At 35.1% G+C, this 15,235-nt stretch overlaps 1 protein-coding gene across 2 annotated transcripts in view; it reads left to right on the forward strand.

Annotated features, from left to right (window-relative positions):
* The window catches only part of RAB3GAP1 (RAB3 GTPase activating protein catalytic subunit 1), a 96,383-nt gene that overhangs the window by 43,700 nt on the left and 37,448 nt on the right, over positions 1-15,235 (forward strand). For both annotated transcript variants that reach the window (XM_043487601.1, XM_043487602.1), the window contains exons 7-10: positions 196-361; positions 5,402-5,501; positions 8,687-8,768; positions 14,145-14,213. In XM_043487601.1, the coding sequence (XP_043343536.1) occupies positions 196-361; positions 5,402-5,501; positions 8,687-8,768; positions 14,145-14,213 (417 nt within the window). The remainder of the gene's footprint in view (positions 1-195; positions 362-5,401; positions 5,502-8,686; positions 8,769-14,144; positions 14,214-15,235) is intronic.

The following is a 15,235-nucleotide window of genomic DNA, read 5'->3' on the forward strand; positions in this document are numbered from 1 at the left end:
ATAATTTATTCAGTTTATTAGTGTAAGGAGAAAAGATACTAATAATGCCTTTGCTATAAATATGTCTGTGGAATGTTCCTTGTTTAGTTCTTTAAATATTTGAGATTAAAATAATGTTATACTGTAAAGGGAGATTTAGAAGCTATTCAATGTTTAATGAACTTACAGTCTATTCTTGTTAATTATATCCTACAGCCAGGTGCCACTCTTTGTGCAAATTCATCACAAATGGCGAAGAATGTATGTGGGTGAATGTCAGGGTCCTGGTGTCCGAACTGATTTCGAAATGGTTCATCTTCGAAAAGTGCCAAATCAGTATACTCATTTATCAGGTCTGCTGGATATCTTCAAATCAAAGATCGTGAGTTGGCATTGATACTTTGTCTTATCTGGGATCCAGATAAAAGTAGTAATTTAGTAATTTTATTGATTTCATAGAAATATTTCTAATATTGATCATATAATTACTTAGAAGAAAGATGTAATCGATCATAAAAATTACTGTGTGTATCTAAAGAAACAAATAGCCAATTAGTTTTTAGTGTACAAACACTAAAACTGGTTTTGGTTGTTCGGTTGGTTAACATTTGGATACTGTATTAACTCTTTATATTCCTTTTTCTCTAACAGTAATATTGCCAACCCTCCCCTGTGTGAGTGAGCATCTATGTAGCTGCTTGTTTGGGACTCTGACTGAGCAACTGAGATGTGAACTCTTTGGGTTCTGAATTGCTCTCCACCCCCCCGCCCCCCACGGGTCTATTTGATGTTTAAAATTAATCTGGCTTATAATGCTATGACTGAAGGCAGCAGGGCTAACTTGGATGTGCTCAATACATCTTTATTTTTCTCTAAAAGCACTATAACAGAGATATGGGGGACTTGCCTGTGCTACTCTTTTACAAAGTAGCTGTCCTAGACTCTTTAAAAATAGCAGTTTCATGATAGGCAATACAAAGGCTGGGAGCTGTTTAGCTTTAAAGAGACTAAAGTGATGTAACAACTAAAGGCAGTGTGTGATCTTGATCACAGCAAAATAGCCATAAAGGACACAATTGGGACAGTTTTAATATGGACTATATATTAGAAAATAATATCAGTGTTAAAATTCCTGAGTGTGATAATTGTGTTATGGTTGCATAGGCTAATGTCCTCATTCATAGGAATTACATGCTGAAGTATTTAGAGGTGAATTGCCATGATACTTGGCAATTTACTTTCAAAACTTTCAGTCAAAAAAATCATGTGGGTATTCATTATGCTAGCTTTGCAACCTTTCTGAAGGTTTACAAATTTTGAAAAATAAGAAAATGCTGAAATTTCTTTTTTTTAACATATATTGTTTGTAGAAAGATATTCAGGATTAGAACTTCATAAAAGTATGTTTTCAGTGTTGAGGCTGTAAATAGCATGGTGCTAGAATTATCACTAAAAAGATGAATCTATTTGACATTTTAAAAAGTACATGTACCAGGTTAAGAAATTAAAGAGGTAAAAACTTCTTTATATCCTTAGTCCCTTTCCTCAAAATAACTATTGTTAACTGTTTCTTGTGATTATCTCCATTAAACAAATGATAGAAGTATGTCTTTTAGAAAGTTCCCTGTCTATATGCAACTTTTTTTCCAAAACCTTTCTGGGCCTTGAAATGCTGTCTTAAATACTACTTAATTCTTCATGTGTTGCTTTGAGAAATTTTTGAAAAAGACAAATATGTGTTATTTCTACCCCATTAGTTTTCCTTTGTTCTCACCAAGTCTTCAATTATGTTTAATTATTTTAGATAAAATTCTAGTCAGATGCAAATATTAATGTTTTATTCCTCTTTTTAAAAACATTAGTGAAAGTTATTTTCATGGATCTTTTACTCCTCTACATAACTCAGCTTCTTACTGAAACTAGGGACCACATTAATTTGTGAAGCCTGATTTAGAATATGACTGTAAAAAAAAAAGTGTTCGTAATGTTTATTACATCATCTTTCAGAACTTTTACAAACCTCACTGGTCTAAATACGAAAGTTGATTTGATAAGAGTTGAACTTAAAATAATTGAGAGTTTTTTGGGTACTTTATTGGTATTACATAAAACTACTTAATATACAACTCTCTTATACTGTCTTTATAAAGCTATCTTTATAAATATTACCCTTTAAATCTACTGGAAGTGTTCCAAGACACTTTAGCCCCACAATGGCAATTTATTTCATTTTCACATGAATCTAATATTTTGAAAAGGTTTCCTTGGCAGAGTGGCAGCAGAGGGCGGTTGTCCTTGGAGTCACATAAAGTTTAAATTTAAATCCTCTTTTGCCACAATCCTTTAAATGTTTGAAAGCACTCTCATACTGTAGGGTTTCATTTTTCAGTTTAGACATTCCTCATTCTATCAGATGTTCTTTATGTTTCATGGTTTTATATTCTGATTTGGATATTTATCTTTCTTAGAACTGTATTTATTTCTTCATGTTCTGGGAAAGTTTTGTTTGCAGGCTCATTTTGAATGTCATCTTTTTGTAGTTTTTTAAGCTTTCCTATCTTCTCTAGTGGTTTTATAATTTTGTGATTGCTTCTTATCTGTAGACTATTTCAGAAGCCTGTCTTAAAATGGTGTTTGAAGCCTCTTGCTCGGTGTTGATATTGTGGTATCGCACACGGAGTCTTGGAATCATTGAATTGCTTGCTTGGATCATAGGAGTGGGTTTTTCCCCAGATCACACAACTTTTTCTAGCCCGATACCTTCCAGCACAGCCACTGCCCCAAGCTAGAGTACTCTGTTCATATGTCTGCCTTAAGCAGAGAGTCTTTGTAGTACCCTCAGTCTGGGCTGAGTACTTTTGGTTCCATTTAATGTAGTCCATAATCCTGGCTGTCACCTGGAACTTAGCAAGCATGTGTCTTGGGTCCCACTTAATGCTTTCAGTTTTCTGTACCTTTTCTATTCCTTTTCTAGGATCCGTGAAGATATTTATGTCGTGTTTGGTCCTAGCTGTTTGTTTTTGGTCATCTCTTTCTGTATTTGCCAGCATTGCTGTGTGACTGGAACAGAAGTTATGTGTCAAAGTATGGTTTCTAGATCATTACTGGGTCTAGATTTACTGGTGAATGCTCACTTGGTACCTAAATCTAAGTAAAAAGTAATTATTTCTGACCAGCCAGAATCTTACCTTGCTTCTATAGGACACAGCAGCCCAAAACTGAATTAGCTCTTTTTTTTTTGGCAGCTGTCTTGAGATTGAGTTTGTATTCAGTTAAAGTTACTAATGATATTTATAGCTGCTGCTGCTGCTGAGCTGAAGGGTCTGTGTTATTTCTCCTGACCAGCAGTATCAGAAACACCTGGAAACTGGGTAGATATGCAGGATATTGTTGAATCTGCATTTTCACAAGCTCACTAGGTCATGCTTATGCATATTTAATTCCTATTCCACATTAATATAGCTTAACCATTATTAAGGGAAGCTGAGATCATGAGATGTTTGGATATTATTAATTTTTATTATTATTAATGAGTATAAAGATAGATCTTAATTTTCTGATTCATTAATATAAACTATTTTGCATGAGTGACCATTTGTCACTGTCTAACATTCTAGTTAAATATTCAAGACTGGCTTTGAGTTTATTTTCATTTCAAAGGGAAAAAAGACATCTTAAACCTAGTTTTACATTTTATAGCAGTTTTACTTTATTTAAAAAATGATTCACATTTTTTTTACATTCAACATGGCTGAAGAGACTAGTAAAAAATTACGTTTGTGTAATTAAAATTGTGTAAGATATTTTGAAATAGTATTTTACTTAATAGAATGTAATATCTCTTCCTGGTAGTAGTTTAAACAGCTTCTTTTGAAAGTTTATTTTTTTTAATTGGAGGATAATTACTTTACTATATAGTGATGGTTTCTGCCATACATCAACATGAATCAGCCACAGCCATACACATGTTCCACCCCCCCCCCCCAAACCTTCCTTCCACCTCCCTCCCCATCCTACCTCTCTAGATTGTCACAGAGCACTGACTTTGGGTTTCCTGCATCATACAGCAAATTCCCACTGGCTATCTATTGTATATTTGGTCATGTATATGTTTCAACACTACTCTCTCAAGTCTTCCCACCATCTCCCTCTCCCACGGTGACCAAAATTCTGTTCTTTATATCTGTGTGCTTTGCTGCCCTGTAAATAGGGTCATCAGTACCATCTTTCTAGATTTCATGTATACGCGTTAATATACAGCATTTGTCTCTCTTTCTGACTTCACTGTGTATAATAGGGTCTAGATTAATCCCCCTCATTAGAACTGACTCATGTACTCCTTTTTATAGCTGAGTAATATTCCATTGTGTATATGTACCACAACTTCTTTATCCATTCCTCTGTTGATGGACATCTAGGTTGCCTCCATATTCTAGCTATTGTACATAGTACTGCAGTGAACATTGGGGTACATGTGTCTTTTTCAGTTATGGTTTCCTGAGGGTATATGCCCAGTAGTGGGATTGCTGGGTTGTGTAGTAGTTTTATTCCTAGTTTTTAAAGGAATCTCCATATTGTTTTCTATAGTGGCTGTTATCAATTTGCATTCCTACCAACGGTGCATGAGGGTTCCCTTTTCTCCACACCCTCTCTGGCATTTATTGTTAGTAGACTGTTTGATGATGGCCATTCTGACTGGTGTAAGATGATACCTCATTGTAGTTTTGATTTGCATTTCTGTAATAATGTGTGATGTTGAGCATCTTTTCATGTGTTTGTTGGCCTTCTGTATGTCTTCTTTGGAGACAGGTCTGTTTAGGTCTTCTGCCCAATTTTTGATTGGATTGTTTGTTTTTCTGGTATTGAGCTGCATGACCTGCTTGTATAATTTGGAGATTAATCCTCTGTCAGTTGTTTCCTTTGCTATTATTTTCTCCCATTCTGAGGGTTGCTTTTCACCTTGCTTGTACTTTCCTTCATTGTACAAAAGCTTTTAAGTTTAATTTGGTCCCTTTTGTTTATTTTTGTTTTTATTTCTATTACTGTAGGAGATGCGTCATGGAGGATCTTGCTGTGATTTATGTCAAAGAGTTAAGCAGCTTTATTTTAATGTAATTTGTTCTCTGGCATTAATTTATCTCTTGAGGTTTTAGGCTGTGAGAATTTCCCCTATGAAAATGATTTCTTAAATTCTGCACCTTTGGCTCTAATAACTTCAGTGACTTAGTTTTCCTTTTTAATGGCTAGAATGTCATACATACATTTTTTATGGCTGGTATATGTGTGCCATATCTAACACTATAATCTGAAAATCCCGGTGTCATAAAGGTAATAATTCATCTATTTCGGTAGCTTGAAATTTGGGTCTGGTATTACAAGGGTACTAACATTTCATTATATTGTCTTTGCATTTACTTCTTAGGGATGTCCTTTAACTCCGTTGCCTCCAGTTAATATTGCTATAAGGTTTACCTATGTACTTCAAGATTGGCAGCAGTATTTTTGGCCTCAGCAACCTCCGGGTGAGATAATTTAGAACTATATTCAGAAATGAAAAGTATTTAACAGTGTGTTTAAAGTGTTTGAAATATTTGTAACTCATTTTTAATGTATATAGTGTTGCTAATTTCATTGCCCTTATCACTTTTTTTCTCTTGAAAATTGTAGGTTGTTCTAGAGACAACTCTAGAATTACTCTAGACCATTACTCTAATTGTCAATTACTCTCTACTTGACAATCTGTCATTGAAAAAAATACTATTTATAAAGCATTCCCTTGCTATGGAACATTGTATGCTGAAAATTAGTATGTAATGAATGATTAAAATGTCTGCTTTCAGAATATAAGAAGAGAAACCTCTCTCCTACACGGAGAATAGACGTGCACAGAACCTTATAGAAAGTAGAGTTTGAAGAAGAGGGCTAAGTAAGGAAAGCAGAAAAGAAAAAAAAGAAATGTATATATACACATATGCTGGGAAGAGCTGTAGAATATTTTACTTTAACTTGTGTTTTTATAAAAATAAAAATCATTTTACCTACTTCGCCATTGTAGTACTGATTCATTTAGTAGTCATTGATTTTTAGCCTATAAATTTGTTCCTGCCAGGGACACAGATATAAACAGACATTACCTAAGTTTTAGAAAAGCTCAGCCTGGTGGACATTTAGCCTAAGTAAGTGAGGTTTAGGCTCCTGGATGTTTCTCTCACATATAAGTGTACTTATATTCAAGTATATCTAGTAAGAAATTTAGTATCAACTTATAAATCGTAGAAGGATTTTGTTAGCCCGAAAACATTTTTCATTCTACCTCCCTCAGAATTACATTATAATAAAATAATATTCTTTACTGTTTATTTCTGTTACAAGTGGTTGGTTGGTTTTTTATAAGATTGAAAATAGTAAATTGATAGTTTTAGGATGATGCTAAAATTAACATGGTACATTTAGCTTTTGGTGGTTTTATGTACTACTACTATTTTATATACCACTGAATAATTTGAAATTCTTAATGTGCAATAAGAGAACTGCATCTAACTATAGCAGAGGGAAATTAAAGCTAAACTGAAATTTATGTTAGAAGACTCAAATGTTTGTTTTGGTAATTTTAGTTCTCAAACAGTACCCACCAGACAATTTATAGTTGGCTTCTAGTTTTGAAGTTTCAGTTCCAACCTTCCTTTTCCTTTTTTTCAAAAGCCATTCTATTAATAGTTAGATTTTAAAGATTTCCCCAGATAGTATTGTCTGTTGATGATATAAAAAGTTCAAGAATGAGAATCTTAACATTATACTTCTGATTGCCAATAAGGCCTTTGTTAATGTTCTATTGCAAGTTTTTAAAAATGAGTATCAAAATATTAACTTCTTCCTCAGTGGATTGAAAGTCACATAAATTTTTAATATTTTCCCTTTTAAGGGGAAGAGACTGAGCATGTAATATGGGCTAGACACTGCATTTTATGTACTGTTTCATGTAATTCTCATTTACTTATGAGACAAGTGGGGCTTCCCTCATAGCTCAGTTGGTAAAGAATCTGCCTGCAATGCTGGAGACCCCAGTTCAATTCCTGGGTCAGGAAGATCCACTGGAGAAGGGATAGGCTACCCACTCCAGTATTCTTGGGCTTCTCTTATGGCTCAGCTGGTAAAGAATCTGCCTGCAATGCAGGAGACCTGGGTTCGATCCCTGGGTTGGGAAGATCCCCTGGAGAAGAGAAAGGCTGCCTACTCCAGTATTCTGTCCTGGAGAATTCCAGGGACTATACAGTCCATGAGGTCACAAAGAGTCAGACACGACTAAGTGACTTTCACTTCACTTCACTTCGCTTTATGAGACAAGTATTATTTTTCTTAGAAAACAAAAGTAACTGACTCAAGGTGACATGGTCACCAAGTGCTAAAGTTCACATTTAAATCCTGGTCACACTCCAAGTTGCATCATCCTTTCATTCTACAATGTTGCTTTTCACCTTTTAATTTAATTAAAGTTTTGTACAGTTATAGTCCAGTAATAATTTTTAGCTTGCTAAGGTTTTAAAAAAATTATTTTTGATTGTGCTGGGTCTTGGTTGCTGCTGATTTTTCTCTAGTTCTGGCGAGGCGGGGCTACTTTCTACTTGCGGTGCCTTCTCTTGTGGCGCACGGGCTTAGTTGCCCTGTGGCACGTGGGATCTTCCCAGATCAGGGATCAAACCAGTGCCTCCTGCACGTTGGCAGATGGATTCTTTACCACTGAGCCACCATGGAAGCCCTAGCTCATTGATTTTAAACATGTGCTCATTATAAATTTTGAAGTTCTTAATTCACATTTTACAATAAAACTAGTTATTTTTGTCTCTGTTGTAAGCATGCTTTAGTTGGAAAAATGGAATGAATTTGAGAAAATTTACTGACTCAAGTAATTGAACCATATTTAATGCTAATTTTAATAATTTAGTTAGAGTGTAGGTATTTGTCAAACATGATTTTAGTGAATCTGTAAGTGTTCATAACTCAAGAGTAGACTTTAGTAATTCACAGTGTAGTGTGAATAATTAAAATCAATCATTTGTATTACTTTGAAGACAAATCTTTTTGACGTCTTTTAGAAGTGTTTATTACTTCTTCAAGAGGGATGAAACTAAGGGTTTCATCTAAGGGTGATTTACCTTCTAAATTTTCCTCTATTCTCAGATACCATTCATAATGGAATGGAAATTCTTTTCTGTGTTTCAGATATTTCCATGTACTGTCAACTTAAATAAAGCTTTATTAATGATGACTAATTTGGGCTATTCTGAAATTATTAACAGCAAAACTGATGAATGTAGGTTGATGATTAAATTTTTTAATGCTCATTTAATTGTTCTTTTAGATGACATTGATCACATACTTAGAAAATTTTTAAATTTTACAAGAATAATATTCTCTTTAATTGTATTTAAGGACTGTTTCAGAAGGGTAAAATTTAGAATGCAGGCTTGAATACAGCACTTTACAAACAGGAATTAAATGTATCCTTTTACTATAATTTTCCTTTTTTTTTTTTTACTCTAACATTCTTGGAGGAAGTCTAGTATTTGACAGCTTGCTCTCTAACTTGCTGTGTCTTAATGTAGACAGTTTAAAATCTATAATCTCTCAAAAGGTTGATATAACTAGATTTAGATTCTTATTTCTCCACTTTTGGCTAACTTGTGGAAATTTTTTTTTTCATCTTTAGATATAGATGCGCTTGTAGGAGGAGAAGTGGGAGGCCTGGAATTTGGCAAGTTACCATTTGGTGCCTGTGAAGATCCCATTAGGTGTGACTTTCATTATATGATTTGAATTATGGGACTTTTAAAATTCTATTTGATGTTGATTTTACTGTGTTTTATAATACTGCAGCCTCCTGGAATGAATGTAGTACTGGAAATAGAGACCTACATGTAATAATCTGTCTATCTTTTTCTTTTTTTCCTCTGTAACTTAAGAAGTAAAAGAGGGTTTAAAGTAATATGTAAAACATATATAATACACTTAATGTATTTATATATATTGTTATATATATATAAGTGTATATTAATATAATACATTAATGTCATGTAATGTATAATGCAATATAATATATAATTTCACTAATACATTAATGTAATTAAGTGTATATTAATACACTTAATGTATAAGGAATCACTTACAGAAGTGATTCTTGGCCTACTTTGGGGAAACATTTTAAATATTGAAAAGCACAGACATTGTCATATAACACAAATTTTCATATGTCCATGACCCAGAGTTAACAATTTTTTGCATTTTTCCTGGCCACTTTTTCAAAATTAAGGCTTAAATAAGAGACACAAGGGTGACCTTATAGGTTACCCAATTGTTTTTGTAGAGGAACTACTGAACTTAAAGAATAAAAACAACTGTTTCATGTGAAAATGTAGGGGTTGGAAAACTTCATCACTGATAGCAAAATATTTGGAAAATATAAATAGTGCTGATATAAAAACTATCTCATTTGTTAAACTATTTGGTTATTTTAAAATACATATATTCATATTTTGTCATTCAGTTGTTAAATTGTGTCCGACCCTGCGACCTCATGCTGTGACTGCAGCAAGCCAGGCTTCTCTGCCCTTGACTATGTCCCGGAATTTGCTCAAATTCGTCATGTCCATTAAGTCAGTGATGCTATCTAACCATCTCATCCTCGGCTACCCCCTTCTCCTTTTGCCTTCTTTAATACTCTCACTTAAATTGTAGAAATAATAATACTTTTAACTTAAAGTCACTTAAGGGAGACAGTAAAGTGGATATCTTTTAAAATTGATATTTATTATATGGGCCAGACACTATGCTAAGAGGAAGATACTGAAGTAAGTAAAACTGACAGATTCTGCCTTCTCGGCATTTGTAGTCTAATTAAAAAAATAGATGAACTATAATTATATAAATAAAATATATAAATAAAATTAATATAAATATAAATAAATAAAATAATATAAAATATTAATAAAAATATGTAAATAAATAAAATAAAATAAATAAAATTCATCTATAAAAATAGATGAACTATAATTCTAAGTAAATTTAGGATTATATATAATGGGATAATTTGAAGGAAAAGTATAGGACGTATTGACAGTAAAATGAGTGACTAGTTTAGATTTGTGTGCCATCAGTAAGGTCTTCTCAAGGGAAAGGGTATTTATTCTGAGTCTTAACCAGGGAAGAGTTTAGCCAGGCAGAGAATGAGAGGATGACCGTTCCAGGTGCAAGGAAGAGCCTGTGCAAAGCACCTCGATGCAGGAAAGAGCTTGGAAAGTTTACTGAAGGAAACAAAAGGTGGCTATCATGGCTAGAATGTAGTGAGCAAGCAAGAAACGGTGTGGGCTGGATACAGATATAATTGTGGCCTCCAATGGGGTCATTTATTTGAATTTTACTTAGAGTAAATTTTAGGGGGAGTACAATAAACTGACCTGATAGAAATGTGAAGGTTTTAATTATTAAATATTTCTTCCAAATCTGTATTGTGATGAGGAGTCAGTCAGCAAAGGAACAAGTGATTGAAGGACACAGAAATAAGTTGAGGGTAAGATGGTACATGTGGCACACCATTTAAATCAAACAGTGATGAGCAAATATTGTGGGCACAATGCTTTTGAAAAGGCATCTTTAATAGTGAAAGAGGAAATGAAGAGCCTTTTTCAGTGTCTTGTCTCATTGTCAAAGAAATTTTTCTATAGTTAGAGGGAGAGGAAAGGACTTAATCATAAAAGCTTAGGAATTGAATTTGAGGGTCATACTTTAAAAAATTCAGTAGTGGATAGTTTTAACTTTCAAATCATTCTAGTCATTTAAACAATATATCACATATTGTTTGTGATAATTTTTTACCTTAATTAGTTTTATTATGAATAATAAATTCATGTTCAGTGCAGAAAAAATGGGCAAAAACCATATGTTTAGTAGTCACACTGTCTAGTTGCAAACTGTAATAGTCAACTCTAATTCAAGCAAAAAATCAGTTTATTGGATAGATACTTAGTAACTCAAATGTTTAACTGGGACCATTGTAGACCCAGGCTCAGAAAATAGCCTTGAGCCAAGCCTGCCTAGTTGTCTGGTTCATAACCCAGGTTACACTGCATTGTTGTGGAGTGCTGGCCCACTGTGAATTCCTAACGGTGCTCACAGATTCAGATTCTCAGACTGGAGTTGCCAGTTAATCAAGCATCACTGAAGAGCAGAGAAATGAACTAATTGACCCTTTTGACTTCTATATTCTCCAAACATAAGAAATGAGGTCAGAATCTAGACAGGAGGGAAAAAAAAGCACTAAATTTATAATCACCTACTCATAGGTGATCACTGACAACAGCTTGCTGTATGTGCTTCCGGCCATTTTTCATGTGTATGAATTAGGTGTGTATATGTACATGTCTATGTGTATGTATGCAGCAGATCCCCCCACCACCACCCCCAAGTTGATTTGCTAGGAGAACTCTTAGGACTCAATAACTGTGCTCATGCTTGTTTACTAGGCAAGGCAATATGGTGCCAAAGTCAGCAAAGGGAAAAGGCATACGGGGTGAGGTCCAGAGCAAATGAAGGACAAACTTCATCTTCCCATGTAGTCACACAGGACACATTTAATTCCCCTAGCAATGAATTGTGACAGCTTGTGTGAAAGGCTGTCTACCAGGGAAGCTCCCTAGAGGCTCAGCACTTAGAAGTTTTAATCAGAGACTGATCATGTAGGCACCCTCTGGCTAGCATGTACCAGAAGGAAACCAGATGTTTCCATCAACCATATTGTTGGCACAGGTAATTTAGGTACAGGGAATGATAGGAACCCTCCTGAAATTCAAGTTCCCAGATGCCACACCAGGGACTAGCCTTGCAAGTAATCCTTTCTCAGTGTTAGGCCAGCTATGGTAACTTTTCTGCACAGTGTTTTTATTTATTTTATAAATATATGTCATCATACATTTTTTGTGGCTTGTTATAATTTTACATGAAAACTTTCTGAAATTTAATTTTAATCTATAAAAAGAGGTCAGCAAACTATGACCTGTGGACCAAATCTGGCCAGTGGCCTGTTTTTATATATGTAATGAGCTAAATTACCATAGTTTAACGGGCTGAACTCTGGATGGTGAAACTGCAGCCCAAAAGATGTCCCTACAGTTAGCCCATGAATGTGCCCACAATCTGTACACACTGTGAATGGTCTTCATGGGGCTAGGTCTTGTTCACCCCATGCCCTTCCCAAGACACACCCCTTCTGATATAATGGAGCTTAGGGATCCGCTAGGCCTCCAGCAGAGCCTGCACCAGGCTTCCAGCAGATCTGCTCAGATCTTGATGCCTCTTAGCCACTCTACCCTTCATGGGTCTCCACCAGTGAAAGCCACCCCAAGCACACCAAAGGCTCAGGGGGTGAAGTCTCAACCCAAGAAAATTCTAGCGGAAATCATGCTCCCAAACCTCGTGAGACAGTGAGACTTTCCCTCCCAGATCTTCTTCATCAGGAAGACTGGTGACAGTCAATCTCAAGGTCGAGCTGCACCAATGCCTCCAGATGATGGACCCCGAGAGCATTTGAGAGCAGCTGTCCCCAACCTTCTGGCACCAGAAACGGGTTTCATGGAAGACCAGGGTGGTGGATGGTTTCAGGATGATTCAAGCACATGCCATTTATTATGTACTTTATTTCTATTCTTACTATTGCCTCAGATCCCTGGGTTGGGAAGATCTCTTGGAGAAGGGAATGGCAGCCTACTCCAGTTTTTCTTGCCTGGGAAATCCCATGGACAGAGGAGCCTGGCGGGCTACAATCCATGAGGTCACAAAGAGACATGACTTAGTGACTAAACAATAACAAGGGACTAAAAGTGGTTTTACATTTTTGAGGGTTTTAAAAGAAAAAAACAAGAATATAGCAAACTATTAATACATGGCCCATGAAAAGCACAAAATACTTACCAGAGGGTCCTTTGTAGAAAAAGTATGCCAGTCCCTGAACTATAAAAATGATATTTTCAAAATTGAGATATAACTTATGTACCATAAAAGTCACAGTTTTAAAGTATACAATTTAGTGTTTTTAGGGTTCAGAGTTGTGCAACCATCATTAGTATCTAATTCCAGAACATTTGCATTACCCCAAAAAGAAACCCCTCACCTCTTAACTGTCAACCGTCCCCCCGCCCCCGCCATCCCAGTCTCCCTAGGGCCTCTAGCTCTAGACTGATATTAATGTACTTTTTGCCTATATGGATTTGCCTTTTCCAGACATTTCAAATAGGTTGGATTTTACCATATGGGACCTTTTGTATCTGGCTGTTTTCACTTAATATCTTTTAGAGGTTCATTTACATTGTAGTGTGGATCAGTACATCATTGCTTTTTGTGACCATATAATATGCTATCCTTTGGAATAGTGCTACCTTTTACTTAACTCATCAACTGACAAACATTTGGTTTACTTATACTTTTTGGTTATTATATATAGCATAGTTTTTTCTTGTAGACATTCAGTTCAGTTCAGTCACTCAGTCGTGTCCGACTCTTTGCGACCCCATGAATCACAGCACACCAGGCCTCCCTGTCCGTCACCAACTCCCGGAGTTTACTCAAACTCATGTCCATCGAGTCTGTGATGCCATCCAGCCATCTCATCCTCTGTCATCCCCTTCTCTTCCTGCCCCCAATCCCTCCCAGCATCACGGTCTTTTCCAATGAGTCAACTCTTCGCATGAGGTGGCCAAAGTATTGGAGTTTCAGCTTCAGCATCAGTCCTTCCAATGAACACCCAGGACTGATCTCCTTTAGGATGCGATCTCCTTGCAGTCCAAAGGACTCTCAAGAGTCTTCTCCAACACCATAGTTCAAAAGCATCAATTTTTCAGCGCTCAGCTTTCTTTACAGTCCAACTCTCACATCCATACATGACCACAGGAAAAACCATAGCCTTGACTAGACGGACCTTAACTTAATATAAATATGCCACCATTTGCTAAACCAGGTGCTTACAGTTTTATTATATTAAAATTGTGACCATTTTTAACATACTTTTTTTGGCATATTTCTGGTTATTTACTGAGGATACAATTCTAGAAGTAGAATTGTTGAATCAGTGTATATATACATTATTAAAGCTTACAGATATATTGTATGTTTTGTTTCAGTGAACTCCATTTAGCAACTACATGGCCTCACCTGACTGAAGGTATCATTGTGGATAATGATGTTTATTCGTAAGTATGTTAAAAATAGTACATTGAGAGTCACAGATTTCAAAAGACTAAAACTAACTGCCCAGTGGGTTAGCAATTTTTCTTTGAATCAATTTCTGATATGGTTGTTTGCTTTTGTTTTTAAAGGTCAGTGTTTAGACTGACTGATGTATATTAGAAATGTGTTTTAAGCTGTGGACTTTGGAGACAGGACCCTTAGTTCCAGGGTAATGAGCAGTCTGAATCTTACTTGGGCTTAGCGAAGAGGTCTCTAGTTAGTTTGGGAGTGAGTGCATAATTCTGTTGAACTTTTTGTAGCTGGTAAGAACATTTGATAAATTATTTTTAAGAGATGATGGTCATTAAAATATGTGGGAAGACATTTGATCATTAAATGCCATAAATAACAAAACATCCACATCATATACTCCTGATTGCACAGGAAAAAATTGAAAATTGCAGCGAGCACTACTATCCCAGAAGAATGTGGGGAAAGAGGAATTTAATTTTGGTATCTTCTCATTCTTGATGCAGAACAGTGAAAAATAGGACACTTTTTTTTTAATAGTTAAAATAAATGTGTTCTATTTTCTGATGGTAAAAGTAACACAGGCTTTTTAAATCAGATAATTTGGATGGGTATAAAGAAGAAAGATTACCTACAGTTCTGTTACTTAAAAAATAACCAGTTAGCATTTAAGGGTATTTATTTTTAAAGTATAAATTTATATATTAATTTGCTTTATTCATATAATACAGATATTCATTGAATAGATGTAGATCTGTGTTGTCAGTTTGTAAAGTACTATATAATATCCCATTAAGCGAGTACAGCATAATCTGTTTAACTGAGAAAATGGGGCACTTGATCTTGTGCAAATTTTTATAGTTTTCTTTTTTATTAATAATGTAATAAGAGATTAGGATTATTATACATTTTTGCTTGTTTCTCATTTCTCATTTTGTTTTATTTATTCCTAAAATAGTCTCCTTAGGTTATCATTGTATGTTGCCTGATCAGAATCATTTTTATGCTTTTTGAT

Source organism: Cervus canadensis, chromosome 15, assembly GCF_019320065.1.
Source record: "Cervus canadensis isolate Bull #8, Minnesota chromosome 15, ASM1932006v1, whole genome shotgun sequence".
Classification (NCBI taxonomy): Eukaryota; Metazoa; Chordata; class Mammalia; order Artiodactyla; family Cervidae; genus Cervus; species Cervus canadensis.